The following is a 23655-nucleotide window of genomic DNA, read 5'->3' on the forward strand; positions in this document are numbered from 1 at the left end:
GGCGGGGCAGCTAGGTTCTGGTTCTGGATTCTGATTAATGGGCCGAGGGCACACGGTCTGCACAGTGGCTCGTTGCTAGGGGCTCGCTCGCTGTCCGCCCGAGCCGGCCTGGGAGGCAGGGGACGCCTCCAGATCGCTCCGCGGCGCCTCCCGAATTCCTGGGAAAGCCCCCCTGCAGCGCCGCCTCCGGACCCCAGGTGTGAGGAGCGCGGCTCTGCCAGCGGCTCCAGAAGAGGCCCGGACCCACTGCCGCGGCCGCCGGGGGAGGAAAGTGATTTCTCGGAAAGCCGAGCGCTTCAAAGAAGGCGGGCCGCTCGAGCCGAGATGACGCCATTGGTCGGTGTGGCCGTCGCTCTGCGCACCGGGCCCGCCCCCTACTGCCCTTTTTAAAGTCGCGCGCCCGCTGGCGCATCGCCTGGAGCGCGGCAGCAAGCGTGGGAACGCGGGCGGCGAGACGGCGGCAGGGCGGCGGCAGGTAGGCACGCTGGGCGGGCAGGGCCCCCGTGTCCCGCGCGTTCGGGTCCCGCGGGGTCCCCGACGCCAGGCGGGGCGTGGGGGTGGAACTACCTACCGTAATGTCCCCAGGCGCTGCTCAGTGGCCGCCCGTGTCCCTCTCTGCTTTTTGCTTATTTTCCAGCCACCTAAGTCTAATCTGAATGCCCAAGTCGTTGATGATTGTTTGCCTGTTTCCAAAGATTGGTAGATAGTTGCCTTTTTAAAAATATCGTTTTTCTTTAAATCTGGTTTGCATGGAAAACGTTAGGAGAGCTCATATGAAGGGCAATAGCAACCCCGAATCTTGAAACTCGCTCTATCATTCCACTGAAATTCTACCACGTGGAATAATGCTTGAAGGGTCAGAATTCTGGAACTGCCCAATAACCAGTCGTTATCGAGGGTTAGTTTGTGAAGGTGGGAACAGACTGGTTCTAAAATTCTGTTTAATGACAGTCAATTAAGATTTCTGAGTCTGGCTTGAGGTCCTTTTCTTGCATCACAGCCCAGTCGTCCTTGGCAAGAGAGTCTGTATACCGGCCACAGCTCACAAAAACATTGTTTGAAAAAATTTATTTAAAGAACGTTGTTTGTAAGATGAGTCTCAATACATAGGACAGACTTTCCTAAGGTGAGATGTGTTACTTACCCAGAGCTGTGAAAGGCTTTACGAATGGAAACTAGAGAATGAATTTTCCAGAATTTTAAGAAGTCTCCCCAACCAATGGCCCTACACTTTCTTTTTTAAACCAAAGGTAAGAGCTAGTAGTTAAAATGACAGTTCTAAGCTTGACCTTTTGGGTTATGGCAGCTTCCTCTATGAAAAGATTTGGGAGTGATTCAGTCACTGAAGGAAGGTTGGTGCCAGAGAGAGAAATGGCTTTGGTGCTTTCTGGTCTAGTGATGAGGGTATGCCAGGCCACAGCGAGTGCCCTGGGACCCTCCGAGGAAGGGGAGAGGGTGGGTTCTGCTGCTGCCTGCTCAGGTGTGTCCTGTAATTTGGATTAGGTGGGCCCAGGGCAGCCTCTTATCACATCTCGCCTGGAAAACCTGACTGCTGGGTACATTTATAGGGCTGCAGATAGGGCTTGGCCAATAGATTACCTCAAAATCAAGAAGAGGAAGTTATAAACATGTGACTAGACTTATTAATTTTTCCTGGCTGGGCATTTGGTGGAATTAATTTGTTAATGTTTAATAAATCATTATGGATCATAATTGTAATAGAATCTCAGGCTTTTGATGTTACTTAGAATCTTGGAGGAGACCACGAAGGACACTCAGACGCGGCTGCACATGTACAGAGATCTTGTAATGTAACCATGGCTCTTCTCTGCACCATGTGCGAAATAAGCTGCTGCTGGGATTGGGGCGCTGGCATGGGTTCCAACACAGTCTGCTGATTGCCTTGGTATTTGCTGTGCCTCTCTGGGCCTCAGTTTTTCCTCTGTTAAGTAAAGAGGGGGCTGGATTAGATGATTTCTAAAGTATTTTCCAGCTTTCAGATGCTATGACTCACTCTTCTCTTTTTCCCTTTAATTTCTTTTTCCTGTAAATCACCAAGACAGTTGTCCCCAAGAGTTTAGATGTTATGAATCCATTAGGAATCCTGATGACAAAGGGTTGACCCTCTTTCTAGAAAAATGCCTGTACTAACAAAATTTTGCTTTTGGTTGCAGGAGGCTCAGGGACTGTGGATTCTAGTTTAAGAAACTTGTAGCAAGGAAATCAGGGGAACTGTCTCATTTCGTTGAAATTCTCAAATGCCAACCCCTCTGTTGTGTTCTGGCCACCTCTATGCAGCTTATTCCTCAGTCTAGGAGAAATTTTTCTACCTTGCCCCGGGAAAGAGCTGCTAACTTTCGGCGGGGGGTGCGGTCTTTGGTCATGGTGTTCCAGTTCTCTTCTCAGGTACCCTCCCCTAAGTCTGTCCCTTCTTTATGATAAACACCGTGGCCTGCTTTAGAATTCTGGGTCTCTTGAGATATAGCCTCTCAACTTACAGGTGAGGAAGCCTCAGGGAGAGGCTCAAGTGACATCGCAAGGTCTGGTTAGAGAAAAGTCTTTGCCAGAGTTCTGAGTTTTCAAACCAAGGTCTCATTTGTGTGGGCGCAGTGGCTCACACCTGTAATCGCAGCACTTTGGGAGGCTGAGGTGGGAGGATCACTTGAGACCAAGAGTTCAAGACCAGGCTGGGCAACATAGCGAGACCCTGTTTCTAAAATATATATCTGGGTGTGGTGGCACATGTCTGTAGTTCCAGCTACTCAAGAGGCTGAAGCAGGAGAATCGCATAAACCCAGGAGTTCCAGGCTGCCGCAAGCTGTGATAGCACCACTGCACTCCTGCCTGGATGACAGAGCAAGACCCTGTCTCTAAAGAAAAAAAAATTGAATTCACCACCTTTAAATCAATAAATGCCCAACTGAGGTTGTTGGATGGAGAATTTAAGAAATCCCACCTCCTCCTCCCTAGGACCTGGCCCTGTTTCCCATCTCATGGCCACCTGCAGGGTGGCTGGAGTTTCCAGAATGTGTACTTCTTGTGAAGGTTCTGATTGATATTTCGCTTTCTAGACCAGCATGGCTCTACCATATTTTGGGACGTTATGTCTTGTTATTGCTGATTGTTTCAAACTCGTTTGCCCAAAGAGGTCACATTTTAATCAGAAGAATAAAAATGCTATATATATATTTTTTTTTTTTTGGGTGGGCGTCTATCCAGCTGTCTCGGGGATTTCCAGCACTGTTCTTGGAAATGTTGGCTCTAAGTCGATAGGTCATGCTAGTTCTCTCTCTCTTTCTCTGTGCTGTTGGGGAAGCTGTCTACTTGGGTAAGAATGTTCTTCCAAAGGATGTCTTTGGGTGCCCTGGGATGGTTAGGTCCCTAGAGTGGGACATCTTCTGGAAGAGGAACCCAGTGAACTTTGCCCTGTTCTGTAGCTGCTGTTTATTCCCTCACGCTTGTCTCTGTCTTTCAGTTGGTCATAGGAGTTGCCCAGGAAGTTTGGATAATAATAATGACATCTGGCATGTAAGGTCCAGGCCCTGTCTCAGTTGCTTTCTGTATACCATCTGAGTTCTCCCTACACCCAGTACTGGTAGATTTTCCTGAGTTTCATCTGGGACTGGGTAGCTGATGCCCTGAGATTAAATGCTGATCCAGGGTCTCCCAGCTGAGCCGTGGCAGGACTTGAATGAGATTGCGGTTCTGTCTCATTCTTAAACTCGTGCTCTTATCACTGTGAAGGAACAGCTGTTTAGACGGGCTAGCCTGAGGGCCTCCTCTTTCTCAGATGGCACAGACGCTGTATTCTATCAGGGAATATGGGGCCAGCTGGGCATCCAGTAACCCAGTCGGTTCTTAGGCTAATGGGCTGCTCAGTGAAGGAACCCGGTGCTGTAAAAGTGATTTCCTCTTCCCTTCCAGTCTTGTGCTAAAACTGGAGCTGTTCACTGTGGCTGTATCTGTCTGAAAGGAAAGGGCCAGTGAAAGCTGGAAGGAGCACAGCCAGCACAGTGGGAGGGGCCCGCAGGGGGCTGCTGGTGGCTTCAGGTGGCTGCAGGTTTCCCACGGAGCTTTCAGTTTGCATTCAGGGCTGTGAGGTCACGGAGGCCAGCATTGCCTTCTCATGGCAGGTGTCCCGGAGTCCCTGAATCTGTGGGTTTCCCCCAAGCCAGCACCTTTGCTGCAAACCTCTGTGTTTCCTGTTAGCAGTTTTTGGGTTGCTGTGATGAATGAGACAATATCCGTAATATCGCAGCATGTGTTTCTGTCTTTCCAAGGATGTGTGACCGAAATGGTGGTCGGCGGCTTCGACAGTGGCTGATCGAGCAGATTGACAGTAGCATGTATCCAGGACTGATTTGGGAGAATGACGAGAAGAGCATGTTCCGGATCCCTTGGAAACACGCTGGCAAGCAAGATTATAATCAGGAAGTGGATGCCTCCATTTTCAAGGTAAAGACCCCAGCTCGCTTCCTCTCTGTGGGCACAGTGTCTCCTTTCCCTCATGGACTGGTGGAGATGTTGAGTGACGTCTTTCTCATTTACTTAAAAAGTAATCCAGTTTTTAAAAAAGCAAACATTGGTTCAGGAGTGCAGAATGTGTCTCAAAAATGTACATGAACTGATTTCATGTCTCTTGAGTGACAGAGTCACTTTTATAGTCACTTGTATTCTGATGAGGGGATTGAAGCCTCTTTTCTTCCCTTTTCTGCCGTTTCCTTTTCCTGATGAGCCAAGTGGGAGAAAAGACTTCTTGGAGACCCTCACACTAAGACCTTTTCCCGCGGGCTTCCGTTAGAGGCGATGCATATACCAGGGAAGGTTTCAGTCCTTGTTCTTTCAAAGCTGATACTTCTGCCTGGCATTGTAGGGCCAGCTCAGGAGGGTGAGATGCCATCTGTCATTCCTTTGGGGGCTGGGTTGTGTAGGGGGTTGTGAACCTGCAGCAGATGTCTAAAAATGGTCTTACCTCCCTTGAGAGTAATGAGTTCCCCATGTGTGGAGAGATGTGATGGAGGGTTTGTTCTGTGCCAGGCCTGGCCCACGGCTTGTTTTCTGCTCACACGATCCTGTGTGGTAGATGCTGTTCCCATCCTCATTCTATAGAGGCGCTGAGAGGAGAAGTGACTTGTTGAGGTCTCACAGTTCTTGTATGATGGAGCCAGCATTCAAATGCAAGATGGCCCAACTGTGAACCCTTGGTCCTAACTCCAGAATAGCTGATCAACAGAGATTTCTTGCCGTTACACCTAGATTCAGACAGAGGAACCAGGAATTGGGGCAACCCAGCTCTGCAGACCAGCTGGGCTATTGAGTTCCTTGTGGGTCATCAGAGTGCAGCAGAGAGCCCTAAGGCTCCAGATGTCCAGGTTTCACCTCTGGGAGATTCGGAGCCCTAGGTCAAGGTCAGCCTAGACTTCCATGTTTGCAAATGTGGACACTACACGTAGACTGAGTCATAGCCCAGTTTATAAGCCATTGCCATGTGGGCTTACTCTCTTGCATTTGGGGGCCAGGGATGGGGAGAGGAGAGTGGGTGTGAGAGAGGGGCAAAGGGGGCTGAGTTGTTGGGGGCCAGAATCAGACCTGAGACCACAAACAAGGTGTGGAGGGAGTCAAGGCTGTAGGACCCCATGACAGTGCTGGACTCTCAGCCACAGATGACTGTCCCCTGACACCAGAGAACAAAAATGACAAAAGATCACACCTTAACCCCAGAGTGGACCATAAATAGGTCAAAGGCGGCTTAAGATGCATTTTGGTCCTGCACATCTTTGCCTGACCGATGTTTGCAGCGGGGCTGTGCATTTCAGTAATTCTGTTAAATCTGCAATTTGAGGTTGCTGGTCTTCTTGAGAATCTGATGCCCATTACTGACCACTCCAAGGAATATGGGGACAAGGGAATGCTTTGCACTCACCTTCGAGGGGGTCCCTTGGTGCCCCCACATCTCCAGATTCTTTCTGATCAAGGACCCCAGGTCAGGGAGCCTCAGCACCAGTGAGTTTTGTGATACCATTGCCTGCTCCCTCACCCTTAGTGCTGTTGCGGATTTCTCTCTTGTTTGATTGCAGATTTTTTTTTTTTTTTTTTTGCCTTTGGCATCATGGTGACCTTCTCTTGGGAAGGACTGCAGATTTAAACAGTATCAGAGTCCCATCCAGTCGATTGGGAACTCTGCATTATAGATAACCCCAAAAGCTGGAATTTCTCTGCCTTGCCACTGTTGATGCCTGGGTCTGGGCAATTCTTTGTTGTAAGGGTTCCCTAGGCCTTGTGGGATGTTTAGTGGCATCCCTGGCCTCTACCCACCAGGTGCCAGTAGCATCCCCTCCCCTACTGTCACAATAAAAAATGTCTTGTACATTGCCAAATGTCTCCTGAGGGCCAGAGTCTTCCCCTCCCCATTGAGAACCCTGATAAGAGCTGGCCACTGCCAGGATCAACAGACTTAACCAGAGGTGTTGGGTGTTGAGGGCACAGTTGCAGGTTGGACATCAGTAAAACATCTTTAAGACATGGCACAGGGTGCTGGACTAGGCTGTGTAGCCCTGACATGTGGCTTGCTGACAGAGACTAAGCTTCTCCCTTCACCCCATTCCCTGCTTCAACTTGTGCTCGGGGGGTAATGAAATAAAGCCCCAGATTTATACATCTTATGCAATGTTCTTCATGGCCGTTTCAACAGTGTTGAGAAAAATGTGCAAGATTCCCAATGTTTCCGTTGGTTACGCAGTCGCCTGATGTGGCAATCTGAAATGAGTCTACAATCTCAGCAGGAATGGGGCCAGGAGGGAGACGCGGGTGCCCACTGGAGCAGGGAGGCCGTCGGGAGGGCCACCAGTGCCACTGGAGACATGACACCAACAAGAGCCCATCAGGTGCTTCCCTGAGCTATGCTTGTTCCCATTCGTCCTCTGAGAGGCCTGTCTCTGTGACATTGGCCGGATAGGTCTTTGGCTGTTGGATGAAGTCAACCTCGGTCAGATAGAGCCATCTTAGGGATTTTTCGGTTATGTAGACTCTTCTTTCTTTCAACTGTTCAAAGAAAACCTTTCAACAATTTAGGAGTTAAGAAAGAAATTTATGAGTTTGGTTTCTTCCATAATAAGTGAGTGGTAAAAGAGGCCACTTATACCAGTGGCCCTGGGATTCGGATTTAGCTACCCAAGATCCCTCATTGTCTGCAGGCGTCATCCTGAGGCCGCCCTCATGGTATAGATCACAGACGAGAAATTGAAAAAACATTGAGCTCATTTTGTACCAGCCCTGAGTACACTGATGAGGCCCTGATACCAGCTCATTTAGTTTTTAAAAAGTACTTCACCTCCTTGACATGACGAGAAGGGGGAAGATCTAGTTAAGTGAAGGTTATGATTCATGGTTGTATCAGGCATCGTAACAGGCCTGAATGAGTTAAAACTCAGTAGCACAGTTTTTTCTAATTCAGCAGGCCTTGAAGGGAAAAATAACATTTAATTAAAAAAATACAACTTGAAACAATCATATTAAATTAGGAAGACCTCCTGGTCTGAGTTCAATGCTGTCAGCCTGAGTTGTGCGTCAACAGGAGGAAGAAGTTATGGCGGAGGCTGAATGAGCCATAGTGACTGTTGCTGGCTGCAGGGAGCCTTGAAATCACTCTCATGTCTAGTTTTTGCTCTAGCTCAAGAAGGATCTTGAGAGATCATCAAGCTAAGTTGACCTTTTAATGCTGGCTAGAGAGGCTGGGAGAGGGCCAGGTGCCTGCTGTGTCACAGAGTTCAGGGCAGGCTGCAAGCCACATACCCGATGGTGGTCCTGGATGCCTCCTGGCCATGGGCCCTGCTGCGATGGATGATGTGGCCTGGCCTTGCTCTTGGGGTGAGTGTGAGCTTGGCATGAACGAGTGAATATGGCAGTGCCTTACAGGCACCGCAGCTGTGTATGTGTACCAGCTGATCACAATGTTGCCATGAGGTGCATTTCAAGGCCCATTTGGGATGTGGGTTAACTCAGTGGTTCTCAGATGGGGGAGGTATCATGATTTACCCTCCAGGGAACACTTGGCCATGTTTGGAGACATTTTTGGTTGTCACAGCTAGGAGAGGGGTGCTGTTGGCATCTGGTGGGTCAAGGCTAGGGATGCCACTGAATATTCTACAATCCACAGGACTACCCCACCACAAAGAAGGGTCCCAGCTGACATGTCAGGCTTGCCACGGTGGGGAAACCCTGATTTAAGGTAATAAAAATTGGAAACTACAGTTCATTTAGTACGTGGTTTGCTCTTTTATTTCTTTAAAAATAAACAACAGCAACAAAACCCAAAGTAATGCCTGGTCAGTGAAGCAGTTAATGAAGGAGAACATTAAAGACCGTGTACTTTAAGAAATATTTTTAGCGGGGAGTTTTACATCAATGTCACATAAGGAAACTACCACTTATGCTCACTAATAGGAATGTTCTTCCAGTTTCTTTACCCTAGGTAGAGGTGCAACATTTTGCATCAACAGAGTAGACAGCATTGGCCTTGAGCAGTAAGCATTCTTGTCTTTTTTGAGAGGAAAAACAGTCTGGGCTATTTTAAAGGAGTTGTGACTCATGGGGGCATGATGGAGTTTCTGGAAGTGTGGTCTCTTGGGTAGCTAAATCCGAATCCCTGGGATACTGGCTAAAGACAGCTACCTGGGCTGGGTGCGGTGGCTCACGCCTGTAATCCCAGCACTCTGGGAGGTCAAGAGATCAAGACCATCCTGGCCAACATGGTGAAACCTCGTCTCTACTAAAAATACAAAAATTAGCTGGGCATGGTGGTGCGCACCTGTAGTCCCAGCTACTTGGGAGGCTGAGGCAGGAGAATTCGCTTGAACCTGGGAGGTGGAGGTTGCAGTGAGCTGAGATTGCGCCACTGCATTGCAGACTGGTGACAGAGTGAGACTCCGTCTCAATACATAATAAATAAATAAATAAAAATAAATAAAAAAAGATAGCCACCTAGACCCAACCCCACTTCCCCAGTGAGAATCTTGAGGGGCAAGGCCCAGGAATCTGCATTTTTCACAAGCTTCCCAGGACCTGAGAACACTTGCAGTGGTGGAGAAACTGTTGTGTTGGAAGTGGGTACAGCTGGCATTTAATCTCAGACTGGGTGACCGTGCGAAAGTTACTTACCTCTTGGAATTGCATTTTCCTGAATGGGATTGGGAATTCCCTACAGATCTCCTATCATGTTAGGCTGGAGGACACTGTCTGATTTTTCCTGGAACCGAAGATAATTCTCATCTGACTGTGGTTTCCTCCTAGTTGGTGTGTCTGTATTCCCGTTTTGCAATCTTAAAATCTGTCCATTCACCTGTCCATTCACCATTCTACATTATGACTTTAAGATATCCGCTTTGAATTTCTGGTCCTAGTTCAGATCCTAAGGCTTGGAGAAGTCAGAAAACAGATCTGTTAAAAAAACACACACAATGAAGGGAAAATACTTCATTACATTTTAAACAGCACCTGGGGGGAAAAGTCTAGAATAAATGCAAAAATGCAAAACAAAATTTCTATTAAAAGTAACAGGGCGATGGATGACCATTTTGACTTTTTGCAAATGTTCTCTTTTCATGCTAAATTTTAGGGGTTGATCCGAAAAAGCAACAAGTTGTTCTTTGTTTTGAACGCTCTGGTGAAACCATATGCAGCTTCCTCTTTGTGCTGTGTAAACCTCAGGTGTCTCCAGCTCTTCAGCCAGGGAAGGGCTTGGCTAAAAGGCACACTCCAGGGTTGGAGGAGCCTTCGGCCTGGGTTTGACTTCTGACTCAGCTGTGTGAACCTGGAGGACCCCCTCCCTGGCTTGGGTCTTTTCACATCTGGTCTCCAGACATCTGATTGGAGTCGCCTTGGGTCCTGAAATTGAATGAGAGTTGATGGCCAACAAAGACTCGTGGGAAGGGAAGGATGTGTGGGGTCCTGGTCATGGTGACAGATATTTGTGATTGGAGTCGGCCGTGAATTTAATGTGCTTCTGTTTCTTTCTTCAGGCCTGGGCAGTTTTTAAAGGGAAGTTTAAAGAAGGGGACAAAGCTGAACCAGCCACTTGGAAGACGAGGTTACGCTGTGCTTTGAATAAGAGCCCAGATTTTGAGGAAGTGACGGACCGGTCCCAGCTGGACATTTCCGAGCCATACAAAGTTTACCGAATTGTTCCTGAGGAAGAGCAAAAATGTAACTATCCTCTATGGGTATGAAACCTTCCGGAAGCTGCCCTGGCCTGCAGCCTTCACCACAGAGCTTGGGTCTGGGGTAGACACAGGGTCTGGGGCACATGGTTTCAGTTAAACAAAGTAGTTCTCTCCTTTGCATAAGCAGAGATTGAGATCTCTTTCCAGTGACCTTGGAGGGAAGGGCAGGGGAGACTGGGTGCAGCCCAGCCTGTGTCCCACTTGCTGCCAGACCACAGACATGTGTAGGGCCCCCCTGGACAGGAATAAGCATCCTCCAGCAGTTTCTGATGAGGAATCCTTTCCTTTTCCAGCAGCTTGCACAGGAGGCTGGGGGAAAATATGGTGGCCGCAGAAGGACTGGATCATGAGGGTTGGGAGTAAAGCTGTCAGATGAAGTCGTCAAAGATGGTGCCATGGGCTTCATTGTTGGAGATGGGATATGCCTCAATGTGTTATTAGATCCTGATCATTATTTGGGAACTCTGGGATGTGATCATTCCCGAGATTTCTTCCAGCTCTCAAATCCCAAGAAAACATTTGTGACAGATTAAAGCAGGACAGCAAAAACATGCCGCACCCTGGTCCTGCATCACTAAAATCAGTCCCAAAGTGCTGAGCTGGGATCTGGCCTCAGAATCCTTCTCAAAGCCCTGTGCTGTGCCGCTGCTGTGAACTGTAGCTGATTTATGAGATAAAACCTAATTACCAGCACTGGTTTACAACATGCTTTTAACACACTGATTTTCTGGGCCACTTAATGGGGCTTTTAGAATAACCCACTCTGACTTTCTCCTTTTAAGCTTCTGAGTAGTCCATGAATGCCTGTAAGAAATAGAAACCCCCAAAACTTCTTGGGGCTGTGCAGAAGTTTGACATTTTGACTCTTCCCACTGTGGGGGTGTTGACTTAGAATTTTTTTAAAAGTTAAAATTGTGACTCAAACAAATACATAGCGAATCTGTGTCAGAGAGTTGTTTAATCGTTATGAGGGAGGCAGCATGGTGGTAAAGACGGTGGACAGAGAACCCGAGGCGCTGGTGAATGTGGCCCATGAACGAGAAAGCTGAGCCAAACCTGATGCCCGACCCGGACAGTACAACTGCGGTTTGGGGCGTTTGTAGCCTAATCATCCATAGTTAACACCTAACTCTACTGAGCCTGAACCCTGATCAATACTAAATAGTAAGGCCAACAAACTGACCTTCCCTTGGAGAATCGGGTGCCTCCAGGAGGAAATCTCTACATAATAGTCCGGGGTGGCCCTGAAAGGCTAACCAGTCATCTTTTTGCCTCATTTCCCAGTTTTGGGCAATTTTTTTTTTGTCACCAAAGAGTAAATTGTGATTTGAAGGAATAGAGAAGTTTCTTTTGGCCCCCACTCCCACCCCCAAGATGAGTCTTGGGGCTTGAACCGGCAGGCGGCTTGAACCGGCAGGCGACCCCAACTTGTTTATAGCATGGGGTGTGGCCAGCATCACCTGATAGTGATGTTAAAGAAGCAGCAGGAGGTTCTCAGGGGTGAAGCAACGTAGCATTTGCATAATTGCCTACAGGGGCCCACTCTCCTCTGAACTTCAGTGGTTTGCAGGCTCCATGGTGGGCGCCCCACCTGCTCCCTACTTCCCCATCAGTAGCTTCTCAGTGAATTCTTCAATCTATCGAAATGGAATCCAAATTCAGCCAGGAGGAAACAGTGGGTAAATTCTGTAGGTCACTGGGAATAATGAATTTTTGTGTTTGTTGGTTGTGATATGTCTCACACTGATAAACTTCGTAAGGTAAGTTGTCGACTGAGGAAGCGGCATGAGAAAGGAAAGAGCAGAGGCTGGCCCAGCGTGCTCCTGTGGACGCTGTGCACCTTTAGGCGGTTTGTGATTACGGCTGGTGCCCACTGGGCATCAGTGAGGGTGCTGCGGTGCGTGTGTGGGCATGGCTGTGTGCACTGATGCACATGTGTATATTTGGAAAGGCCATAAAGAGATTTCCTGCCAACTGGCAATACAAAAAAGACCCCAACCTGCCAACACATTTTGCCAGGAAATCTTTGAGTGTTTTCAAATGCCCTGGCTTATAAATGTAACCTTCTTAGGTTAGCGAATGCTTGCTGTAAAGTATATCTGATACAGATTCCTTTTGGACTTCAGAAAATAGAAGAAAGAGACCAAAATGCTGTCTTTATCCTTTAAAAGTGTTAGCAGAAACAACCACCACCACCGCCACCAACTTCTCTCTTTTGACTTTGCTGATCAGATGACTGAAGCATGGGAAAAAAATTCTGCGTCTTTCCCAAACCAATGAAGACACTCACTAACTTAACGTTTCCTTAAACTCAGCATTTTCAGAGTGGATCATGGCTTCAGCGAAGGCTGTGATGCCTCCGTGGCATGTGTCATGGTGTTTGTCTGGTTTTCTATAGGCAAACTAGGCGTGGCAACTGCTGGCTGCGTGAATGAAGTCACAGAGATGGAGTGCGGTCGCTCTGAAATCGACGAGCTGATCAAGGAGGTAAGCAGAGGCAGCGTTTCAGGGGTCTGGCCCTGCCAGGGCGAGTCTCATGTCATCTGTCAGGGACGGGCACCGTTCTTGCTGGATGAAGGCAGCCAGAGCCTCGGGCTCTCTTAGGAAGTGGCATCTCCACCTGTGCAGAGCTGGAACGGGACTGGCTCGGTGCCCCCTCCCCAGGTTGGCCTCTGCCGACAGGTCAGTCCCTCCTTCATCCCTAGGGCTAGGCCTGAGCTGCCTGTTATGTGTTAGTGAAGTTCTTTCCAGCTCCAAACTGTTCAAACATTTTGAACATTTTGGACAGCAGTCTTTTAAATGGCATCGTGAATTCCCTTGCCTTCCTAGCAGGCTGCAGAGAACAAAATGTAAACTTTCCTTGCTGCCTGTGCTTGTCATGGTGGCATGGTGTGTTGTACCAGCTCTCATGCCTATTTGATTGCTTCCTTTTTAATGTGCAGGTTTTATTCCTTAACGAATTAGAAAACTGGATAACCAAGCATGTTCAAATTGCACATAAACTCCTCATAGGCTACAAGGGAGAGGGTAATCGGGGCCTCCTTAGGCAAGAACACATGGCTTTTGTATGCCCGTTTCAGCTATTGGGATGCCCTTTTCTTCTGTCTTTGGCCTCTTAACTATGCTTTTTATGGGTATTACAAGCTGGACATTTGCATAACTAAACTTCACGCAGCCTTTCCAAAAGGTGGTGTGAGTACTGTCTAAATTCTTCTTCTTAATAACATAGCAATAATGGAATCCTTAAGAGTAGCTAGGCTGTCAGAGAATGAAGATAACAGAATGTCACCTACCCGAACGGCCTTGCTCTTCTGCAGAGGCAGCTGCCAAGTGTCTGGGTGGTCTTTGGCAGCCGACTGAGTGAATTCTTGGCTTCGTGGCCCTCCACCAATGTCCTGTTTTCTGTAGAAGGCTTTTCTGCTGACTCAGCCGAGAGAGTGAGATAATTGGATTGCTACACCGGGGTCACAAGAAAAGCAATTTCAAAACATTTCATAATTGGATTTATCAGCCTCCTTTAAGGAATGGGCCAGAGATTAAACATCTGCGTGTGGCTCATTGAGTGAGATTCTTGAAAGCATGGCAGCCTTTGGCCAGCATCACCGTTCATTGGTGTCTCAGAGCTTGTCTGTGTGTCCAGGGCTTTGGGGGCAGTTGGATAACTTGGAACGCTGGGTCTGCAACAGGCAGGTCCTGGAAAGGACCAAGAAACTTATTAGCGGCCCCCAGAGAGCCTAGTAATTTGGCCACATGGTTTGAATGCTAAGCCCGGTAGATTTAAGGCCTAGGGCCTTTCAGGTTGCAAAGTGAAGCTTGACTTTTGTGTCCTGAGATAAAGGTGACAATATGGTTTTAGTTACACATGAACTGTTCATTTTTACAAACACTGGAGCCCCAGGTGGGAGATCAGTGACTGAGCTGCCCTCCTCTCCCTCCCCTGACTGTGCAGCCTTCTGTGGACGATTACATGGGGATGATCAAAAGGAGCCCTTCCCCGCCGGAGGCCTGTCGGAGTCAGCTCCTTCCAGACTGGTGGGCGCAGCAGCCCAGCACAGGTGAGGGTGGGTGGCCCAGAATTGTCACCAGGCATGGCCTGAAGGAGTTTACGGCATTCCCCCAGCCAGGGACGGAGTGGGGGTGGTTGTTGCTGTCATGATCCATGTGTCATTGAAGGTAGCTGAGCCCTGAGAGGTAAAGAAGCATGGCCCTGGTTTCCCACCATGAGGGCAGAGCCCAGCTGTGCCTTTGGCCCTGCTCTCCGCTGCTTCTCAGGAGGGCACAAGCTGCTTTTTCCTTAAGTGATGTCCATGCCAGCTCTCCCCACGCTCCTCGGAAAGTCCAGGGGGGAGGGTCTAGTGAACTTGTGTAAGGCTAGAGGGGAGATGCAGCTCTTGGCCACACTGACGCCCCTCCCTGGGCGCTCCCTTAGTCGGACAGTCTGTTAGGACATTAAGGACCCCTCAGAACCAAAGATAGCCCAGGGCATTTGGAGGAGAGGAGAACTCAGACCAGGAATAGGAAGTTTGCTCAGAGCCGTGGATTTGAATCCCATGCTGGGAAGTTGCAGATCTTGAGCCTTAGTTTATTCATCCATAAAACGGAGAAACCAGGACTTGCGCCATGGAGTCACAAGGGTTAAATGAGGCTTTCATCCTTTGATGCTCTTTTGATGAGCCACTCCGAGCCCCTAGCTGCTTGAAATGCCCCCGCCCCCCAGGCCCAGGCTTCTGCAGCCCGTGAATGTGGTTGCTTCCTCCCTCAGCGTCTTCCCCACAGCCTCACATCCCTTGTGGGAGTCTGGGAGGTGGCAGCTGGCCCTGGAGGCCTTGAAGGTTGCCAGGCCGTGGGTGTTGATTGAGAGGCCCCTGGAAAGGCGCCTCTGTCTGTGCTGCAGGAACACCTTCTGGAAAGCTAGCTTGCACCCCCAGGCTCTCCCTGAGAGAGAAGCCCTGGGTGGTGGGTATGCAGTCCAGTGGTATTCTGGGGGCAAGTGCTTGAGGTGGGAAGGAAATGTGGCCCCACAGTGTCACACTGACACATGATCAGAAATCCCACAGCATAGAGGAAGTCCCCCCGACTTGCCACTCTGGTTTTCTACATTTGTGAAACAATGGCTGTCTGCTCTGGTGGGGAAAAGCACTGAATTCAGCGGAAGCCTGTGCTCCCTGGGGCCTCTGGCCCGCCATGTGCAGCCTTTTAAGGGACTTGGAGAAGGAACGATTGGGGTAGCTCCCTGGGCACCACACCTGGGTGGCTCTGAGCTTGCTTCTCTGTTTCTCCCGCAGGCGTGTCGCTGGTGACGGGGTACACCGCCTACGACGCGCACCATTCAGGTACGGGGTGGTCCGGGCTGAGCGGGGCACGGGCACTGTTTGAAGACAAAGCCCAGATGACCCAAGCAGGGTTGCGGGGTTCTGTGGATGAGCAGGACCTGGTGTGGAAGTCGAGGCCCCGATTTCTCCTCCTCACCATTTGGTCAGGAGCAGGCGAGTGGCCTCTTTTGAGCCTTTTTTTGGATTGAAACAGCAAGTAGACAGAGTGCTCTTTGAGGCTGTAACTGCAGGAGAGAGAGTGAGGGACAGGCCAGCATCCATGCCAGTGCTGCCCCTCTTTGGGGGGGCGCAGGTGGAGTGATGGAGCCTCTCAGAGCCTTATCTCAGGCTCCCGTGCCTGCCACCTCTAGGTGGGTGCAGCTGTTCCTATTTCACGGGCTCAGGAGCCCTGGTCACGTAGCTTTGTGTGCTACAGAGTGGGGGCCTCCCCACAGCTGTCCCGTCCCCACACCCACCTGCAGTGGGCAGAGGTGGCCTTTGTGTGTAGTCTCAGCAGCTAAGGACCCTGGCTGCACTTCTGCCAGCTGCCCCTGGAACTGACACTCAGGCATGGTGACAGCATCTTCTGAACAGGGAAGCCGGGGCATCTTCCAGCATTGGCTGGTTCTGTGGGAGGCCAGCAGCTGGTCTCATCAGATGGGCCACAGACGTTAGGGCTGGGCCTCTGGGCAGAGGAGGAAATGGGGCCGGGATAGGAGCATGCTGGCCGAGGTCTGCATGGGACAGTTTTTTGGGTTGTGGAGGTTGGTTCTCACCCAGGCAAGAAAACTACCGAGATGACAATGCCCTGTCCATGAAGTTCTTGTCTGTTTCCCAGCAGCCCTTTGAGCTAGGGGTTGTTTTCACTCCAGCTTCACAGATGAGGAGACTGAGACTGAGAGTTCAGGGTCTCCTCCAGGTCACGCAGGCCTCTGACTAGAGCCTGTTCTTGAGGCCTCCTTGTGCCTGGCAGCTGCCACAGGAGCTCAGTTCTGGGAGGCCCTGGGTCATGGGGCTGACTCTGGGCTCACCAGCCACCGGGCTGTGACCTGGGAGTCTGCTGACCGATGCTTTCCGGGGGCTGTGGAGTAGCCAGGCACAGAACTGAGTTGTCTCAGCAAGATGCAGAGACACAATTTGGGGAGAGCATGTCCTTGAATTAGTCCAGCAGAGTCACAGCCACTGCCTCATGCACAGAGCATCCTAAACGTCCTTCTAGAAGCTGTGAGCTTTGTACCTCTGTCCAGCCCCACCCCCACCTCTGTGTAAATCCATGCCTCAGTTTCCTCACCTGGAAAATGGGTATAATCATTAATAATCTACCTTTCAGGGTTAAGTGTGCTGGTAGGTCCCGTGCCCTGGACACAGTACCTGGTGGGTGCTGTGTAGACCGTAGGCTATGATTTATAACTTCAGGAGTCTTGTCTGCGTAGATAAGCATTTGTCCTGTTACCCAGTTTCTTTAACTGGTGCTTACCTGTGCCAAGCACAAATACAAGCTCCGATAATCCTCACAGCAGCCCAGTGAGGTGGATGCTGTTTTATCTACTTTGCTGATGAAAACCTGAGGCAGAGCGGGGAAGCGGCTTGCCCGAGGTCATCCAGCTGGGCAGCGGCTGTGCTGGGACCGCATGTCAGGCAGGTGGGCTGCAGGGTCTGCGCTGTGGGCATCTTTGTTGCTGCCTCTGTGGTCAGGCCGTTCCCCAGCACGGCTGCTCTTGTGGGTTGCAAGGGCAGGGCTGGGTTGCAGTGGGGCCCTTAGTGTTGCAGAAGGCTCACCTGCCCCACCTGGGCAGCCCTTGGTGAGTGGCTTCTCACCTGTCAGGTGCAAGCCTAATAGCTGGAACCTTCTCTCAGCATAAGACGTTCTGTGGTGTGTGGTCACTAAGACACTCCTGCACAGGTGTCTCTGAAGCACTTAGCTGTTCTGTTCACATGACTGAGAGGTGCTGGTACCAAGATAAGGCCCCGGAAATGACAGGGCAAAGGGCCAAAGGGGTGACGGAGTTGCCTGAAGCGTTTCATTCCTTTGGAACAAAGTTCAAAAGTTGCTTCAGGGTGAAGGAAGGGGAGTGTGTGGAGTCAGCAGGCAGCGCAGAAGTTGCAGACTTGGCGTGGGGGGAAGATGGTGAGCAGGGAAGAGCGAGGCCAGTGGGGAAGATGGTGAGTGAGGAGGAGCGAGGCCAGTGGGGAAGATGTTGAGTGAGGAGGAGCGAGGCCAGCGGGGAGGATGGTGAGCAGGGAAGAGTGAGGCCAGCAGGGAGGATGGTGAGCAGGGAAGAGCGAGACCAGTGCTGCCATTTCCTTCTGGGTGACCCTCTCTAGGCTTCTGTTTCCTCAAGTGTCAAATCAATGAGGTGGACCAGAGCGCCTGCAGCTCTGGCTTCCTACCCTGCGTGATTCTAGAACCTGTGTAACTCCAGCATGGCTGGAAATGGAGCCCGTGAATGGTGGGTTGTCAAATAATAAGGCAGGGAGCAGAGCCCAGTGGGAGGGTCCAAGGAGTTCTGAGTGCCCAGCAGTGTCTGCAGGGACCACAGATGGCCTCAAGGCCTCCCCAGATGTGGTGCCTTGCACAACTCTAGGGGGCGCCATGGAGTTGGGCACCTCACAATTTGTGTGGCTCCACAAGGCAGCCTTGAACTGGTCTGGGGTACTTAGAAGGAGCTCCGAACTCACTAAGCTCATTGCTAGCGTATGTAATTCTTTTGGTTTAAGGCGATTAAAATGCAGATACCTCCCTGCATTTACATGTTATCTGCATTCCTACCTTAGTTTAGTGTTTTCCAAACTTTGGTCACTTGAGGTCCACTGTCACAACTGGTTTTCACAGCCTGGACTGTTATTAACATCATGTTTTTCCTCAAGTTTGAATTTTTAAAGCTTATTTTAAGTGAGAACCCACTATCATTGCCTGTAAAGGAAGGCCTGTGCCACCTGGTATAAGTAGGTGACACTGTCTGGCTAGAATTGACTAAGATTGTATTTGGCTTTCATTGAATTTGTCTTGACGTCCGACAATGCCCTGAATTTGGAGCCCTAAGTTCAGTGCCGTTATTCAAAAGGGGAGGTTGACAGGTGTTAAGTGTTAGAGAGCTATCAGCACCAAACTGAGGCTTGCTTTTTGAGGTAATCGTAATCAGAGGTTGGGGGAGTATTGAAGATGGAATAATCTTGTGATTACATGTATCACCCCTCCCCCATTATTCTGTGTGTGCCACATTTGGGGAACCCCTACTTTAGTTGGAGTGTTTTTCAGACTCTTTCCTGAGAACAGATTTGGATGAGGATTTTGCAGAGATTCTTAATCTGAAATCCAGGAAATACCAAGGGCACTGTGAATTTGTTGAGAAAAAGATTATGTCTTTATTTTCTTTAACTTCAGGTTTAAATTGAGCATTTCCTTTTGTTATGAATGTAGAAAGCAGACCACAGTGTCCTTAGCAGTGCCTCTGAGACAGAGTATCATCATAAGAAATGACAATTGTGGAAACATCGTTTGCCGTTTGCCGTCAGCCTGACTTGTAAATTACAACAGTTACCAGACCTTCTCTAGACGTTGTATTTAAAGAGTCAATGAAGAAGAACAGAGAACACTGTTGTAGTTCATAGTTTCTGTCATTGGTTTCCTTAGTCATTCTGTATATTTGTTCATGCGTATAAAAACATGACTTCTACAAGCAGTACACGGATTTTCCCAGAATTATCAAAGTGGTTCAAGAAACACAAAGAGTTACCCATGTGGGTTTGAGACAGACTGTGCACTTGGGCAGGAGGGACCCTGTGTGTCTCCCCGCAGCACCCTCATCGTGTCCCTCTCGTCCACAGCGTTCTCCCAGATGGTGATCAGCTTCTACTATGGGGGCAAGCTGGTGGGCCAGGCCACCACCACCTGCCCCGAGGGCTGCCGCCTGTCCCTGAGCCAGCCTGGGCTACCTGGCACCAAGCTGTATGGGCCCGAGGGCCTGGAGCTGGTGCGCTTCCCACCGGCCGACGCCATCCCCAGCGAGCGACAGAGGCAGGTGACGCGGAAGCTGTTCGGGCACCTGGAGCGCGGGGTGCTGCTGCACAGCAGCCGGCAGGGCGTGTTCGTCAAGCGGCTGTGCCAGGGCCGCGTGTTCTGCAGCGGCAACGCCGTGGTGTGCAAGGGCAGGCCCAACAAGCTAGAGCGCGACGAGGTGGTCCAGGTCTTCGACACCAGCCAGTTCTTCCGAGGTCTGTACCGTCGTCACCTTGCTGCCCCCATGTCTTAGAGATCACGCCTCCTATCCATGTGCCATTTGCAGCTCAGGGTGGCCCTGTGGTCTCACAGAGGGATGTGGAGGAGCGAGGGGCATGGTGTGGCAAGGAGGGGCTTCTTTGAATGGCACTCTGTCCTCTCCCACTGAGCGATCCTGGGGTGCTTCTCTATGCTTCAACTTCCCCGTGTGTACAGTGGGGGTGCAGAATCAGTACCCTCCTCAGGGGATTGTCGGGAGGGTAAAGGAACTTAACCTCATGTTCTTTGGAGTATGTTCTGTGGACAGACCCTGAGCGCTGGCTAGAGATGCAGAGTCTGAGGCCCTGCTCCAACCACAGGATCCGAAACAGTGTCTTAGTAAGGTCTCTGGGGACCTGTGTGCAGGTCATGAGATACGCTGAGTTTCAGCACACTAAGTGCTCAGGATGGCAGCTGCATGCACTAAGTGCTGCCCATCAGCTTTCATTATTCTGTGAGGAGGATGTGTAGGATCCCAGCCTGGGTGTCTCCTGGAGGGCTAGGATGGCGGCTCCCTTCTCCATGTCCCCATGCTCTCTGCTCCTCTCTCTGCAGCAGCCCGAGCTAGTGTCAGGTCTCAGCTGCCACTGGCCTGAGAACTCCCAGAGGAGGGGCCTGGAAGGGCAGGTGTGGTGGCGTGTGTGGGCTCAGGTGCATAAGCCCTGAGGAATCCCTCTAATGAGGGGGTGTGAGGCCGGAGTTATCACCCCTGAGCAGGCAGCACGGCACGGCACGGCATGGAGGGGCGTCCTGCCAGGTAGATTCCTGGGGCTGCCTCACATCCTCTGACTCCATGGGTCTGAGGCAGGGCCCAAGATTCTGCATTTCTAATGAACTCCCAGGGAAGACAACTGCTGCTGGTCCACTGGCCCCACTTTGAGACCCTTTCACTTGGCTGTCAGAGAATCGGGTGAGGGCCGCAGCCGTCCCTGGTGTCATCAGGTGGTGGTTGCAAACTCAGTTGCCTCCAGGGGCCAGGCAGGTAAGAGCAATGCACGAATTCTCGAGAGATAAGAGGGAGCATTGAGCAGCTGTGCCCATGGAGAGGCGTTCAACTCAGGCCTTAAAATCCCGGCAACAACCTGGAATGGCCAAACCAACAGCTCCTTGCTTGGAATTTGGCCCAAGGGCCACCAGTTTGAGATCCCATGGTGCCCTGACCTACCTGCTGCAGTACCCCTGCTAAGCCCCGAATCTCCTGATCCCCCAGCCCCTGCTAAGCCCTGGGCCTCCTGATCCCCCAGCCCTGCTGCTGCGGGAGTTGGAGGTCATCTCGGCCTTGCTTGCCAACACCCTCCGCGCGTGTCATTCCAGAGCTGCAGCAGTTTTATAACAGCCAGGGCCGGCTTCCTGACGGCAGGGTGGTCCTGTGCTTTGGGGAAGAGTTTCCGGATATGGCCCCCTTGCGCTCCAAACTCATTCTCGTGCAGGTAAGTGTGGGCAGGTTTTTTTTTTTTTCCCCAAGATGGAGTCTTGCTCTGTTGCCCAAGCTGGAGTGCAATGGCATGACCTTGGCTCACTGCAACCTCCACCTCCCGGGTTCAAGCGATTCTCCTGCCTCAGCCTCCCGAGTTGCTGGAACTACAGGCCCGTGCCACCATGCTCAGCTAATTTTTTGTATTTTTAGTGGAGATGGGGTTTCACCAAGTTGGCCGGGATGGTCTCGACCTCGTGATCCACCTGCCTCGGCCTCCCAAAGTGCTGGGATTACAGGCGTGAGCCACCGCTTCCCGGCCTTATGGGCACCTTTGAGCCCTGCATTCAGGTCTCCTGGCCCCCTCATGTAAGGATCAAGTTTTGGGCTGGAGAAGAGGTCACAAGGACGGAATTTCCACCTGTGTAGGAGGCAGGCCTGGGCAAGACCTTCAATATGGGGGAAACAGATTCTTGCCATTTCCGAGCCATCTTCTGGTGTCTGGGAGGCGCATAATCTGTGTGTGTGTGTGTGTTTTCTGCTTTTCTTTTTTGTTTTTTAAATCTAAGCCTCTTATCCAGAAAGATTCTACCTGTTCAGTTGCCTGAAGGTCTAAGTGACAGATTAGGGCACTGTCAGCCCTTATTTCATGTGGTCAAAGGAATTAATCTTTAATGGTGGGATTCCGGGTGCTGGCTGTCCCAGCTGGGACAGTACTGGGGAGTATGGAACAGTGTTGGCAGGAGTACTGCTTACCCTTTCTTGGCATTCTGGCTCATTCACTTGGGACTCATGTGGCACTGGGGTCATCAGAGGACCTGGCTAGGGTCAAAGACAGTGCGCATCCCCTTTGGAGCCTCCGCCTCCACCTCTGACTTTCTGTACCTCCCATCTAGATTGAGCAGCTTTATGTCCGGCAGCTGGCAGAAGAGGCTGGGAAGAGCTGTGGAGCCGGCTCCGTGATGCAGGCCCCTGAGGAGCCGCCGCCAGACCAGGTCTTCCGGATGTTTCCAGATATTTGTGCCTCACACCAGAGACCGTTTTTCAGAGAAAACCAACAGATCACCGTCTAAGTGTGTCGCTTGGGCGCCCCACCCCGGCTGCGTCCTGCATCCATCTCCCTATTGCAGTGGCCTGCATCATGATTAAAGGATGTGGATCCCTCTGTCTGGGGTGGGATGCCTTACTTTGCACTTAATTTAGTGAGGGCATTCTCAGAGGAGTAGACGTTTAATACAAAGTGGCGGCATAGCCCTGCTGAGATGTCAGTGGTGGCCTGGATGCTGTAACCCCAACGTGTGGCTAAACATTTTATTTTCTACATTTTCCCCTTCATTATCATTAGTTGCTGTGATTCTTTCTGCATTTTTGGTTAACTATCATTTCCAAAGACTTGTCATTCAGTAATATTAGCAGATAGCTGCTTCGAATAAAGGAATTTGGAGTTTAAAAATCAACTCGTGAAAACAAGGTTGTTTTTGTCTTTATCTTTTGTTAGAATTATAGATTTATGATTTCATAGGCTTGATTCTATATGAAATATCTTTTTACTTTTATGCATTTTAATAAGATTTAAAAATATTTAGATACAAACCCCCCTTTAATGAGCAAGAAAAACTCTTGACTTGTTAGAAGAAAGTATATTCTTTCTAGAATTCGGTGCAGGAATATGTCTTCATATCCAGGCAAACGGGTATATTTTTATATTCAGACAATCCTTCTCCTCTGGGGCTTTGTTGCCAGGAAGATTAGAGCTAAATTTATTTTTTTTTCATTTCTGTAATGAAATCATCCCAGATGCCTCTTGTCTTCTTTCCAAATGTTTTTCACATATGTTTAAAATATTTCTACTTTGAATTGTCGGATTTTCCATGTCCTTCTTTCTCCTTTGTGCCCAGCCTGAGTCAGCACCATCCCACATTCCGAATCTCCCAGTGAAAGGGCAGGAAGGGGCCTCACCTGTCAGCCTTCATTTTGAGAAGGTGGAAGGTGTTGGGGTTTGGGAGACAGCTCATCCGATCTCCCAAGTCTCATGTGACATGGTGGATTTGTGACTGTGAGAGTTTCTGGTTTAAAATATGAAAAACCAGTTTCCTTTTCCCAGCGCCATGTCTGTGGAGGTGACAGTCAGACCCAGAGGTCCTTTAGATGTGGATGAGCTCACAGGTGAATCGAGGAGAAGACCAGGGGACGTGCCTTTTCCGTTTTGTCCAACAAAGCATTATATTTTTAAGAATGCCAGACCTGTTTGCTGAAGTGTTCATAAGATAACAATAGGCTTGAATCTCCAATTCAAATGAATGTCAAAGCACATATCTTTAATATGCTGAATGAATATTTATTTTTGTACCCATTTACAGTATATTGATCTCTTTTATTCTTTGTTAAAATAAAATGCTCTTTTTTAAAACTGCTGTGTACTGTATTTTTTTCCTCACTGTCAAATACGATGCA

At 49.9% G+C, this 23655-nt stretch overlaps 1 protein-coding gene across 4 annotated transcripts; it reads left to right on the top strand.

Annotated features, from left to right (window-relative positions):
* Positions 1-63: 63 nt before the first annotated feature.
* Positions 64-23611, top strand: IRF8 (interferon regulatory factor 8). Of its 4 annotated transcripts, none has more exons than XM_025370419.1 (9): positions 64-475; positions 4281-4455; positions 10017-10200; positions 12616-12704; positions 14167-14272; positions 15503-15550; positions 19358-19744; positions 21102-21217; positions 22098-23611. In XM_025370419.1, the coding sequence occupies exons 2-9, from the start codon at positions 4282-4284 to the stop codon at positions 22272-22274; spliced, it is 1281 nt and encodes a 426-aa protein (XP_025226204.1). In that variant the 5' UTR covers positions 64-475; position 4281; the 3' UTR covers positions 22275-23611. The 4 variants fall into 4 exon arrangements, with proteins under 4 accessions (XP_025226204.1, XP_025226203.1, XP_025226205.1 ...); XM_025370418.1 differs by lacking the exon at positions 64-475 and adding an exon at positions 4102-4155; XM_025370420.1 differs by lacking the exons at positions 64-475; positions 14167-14272.
* Positions 23612-23655: the final 44 nt, after the last annotated feature.

Source organism: Theropithecus gelada, chromosome 20, assembly GCF_003255815.1.
Source record: "Theropithecus gelada isolate Dixy chromosome 20, Tgel_1.0, whole genome shotgun sequence".
Lineage (NCBI taxonomy): Eukaryota > Metazoa > Chordata > Mammalia > Primates > Cercopithecidae > Theropithecus > Theropithecus gelada.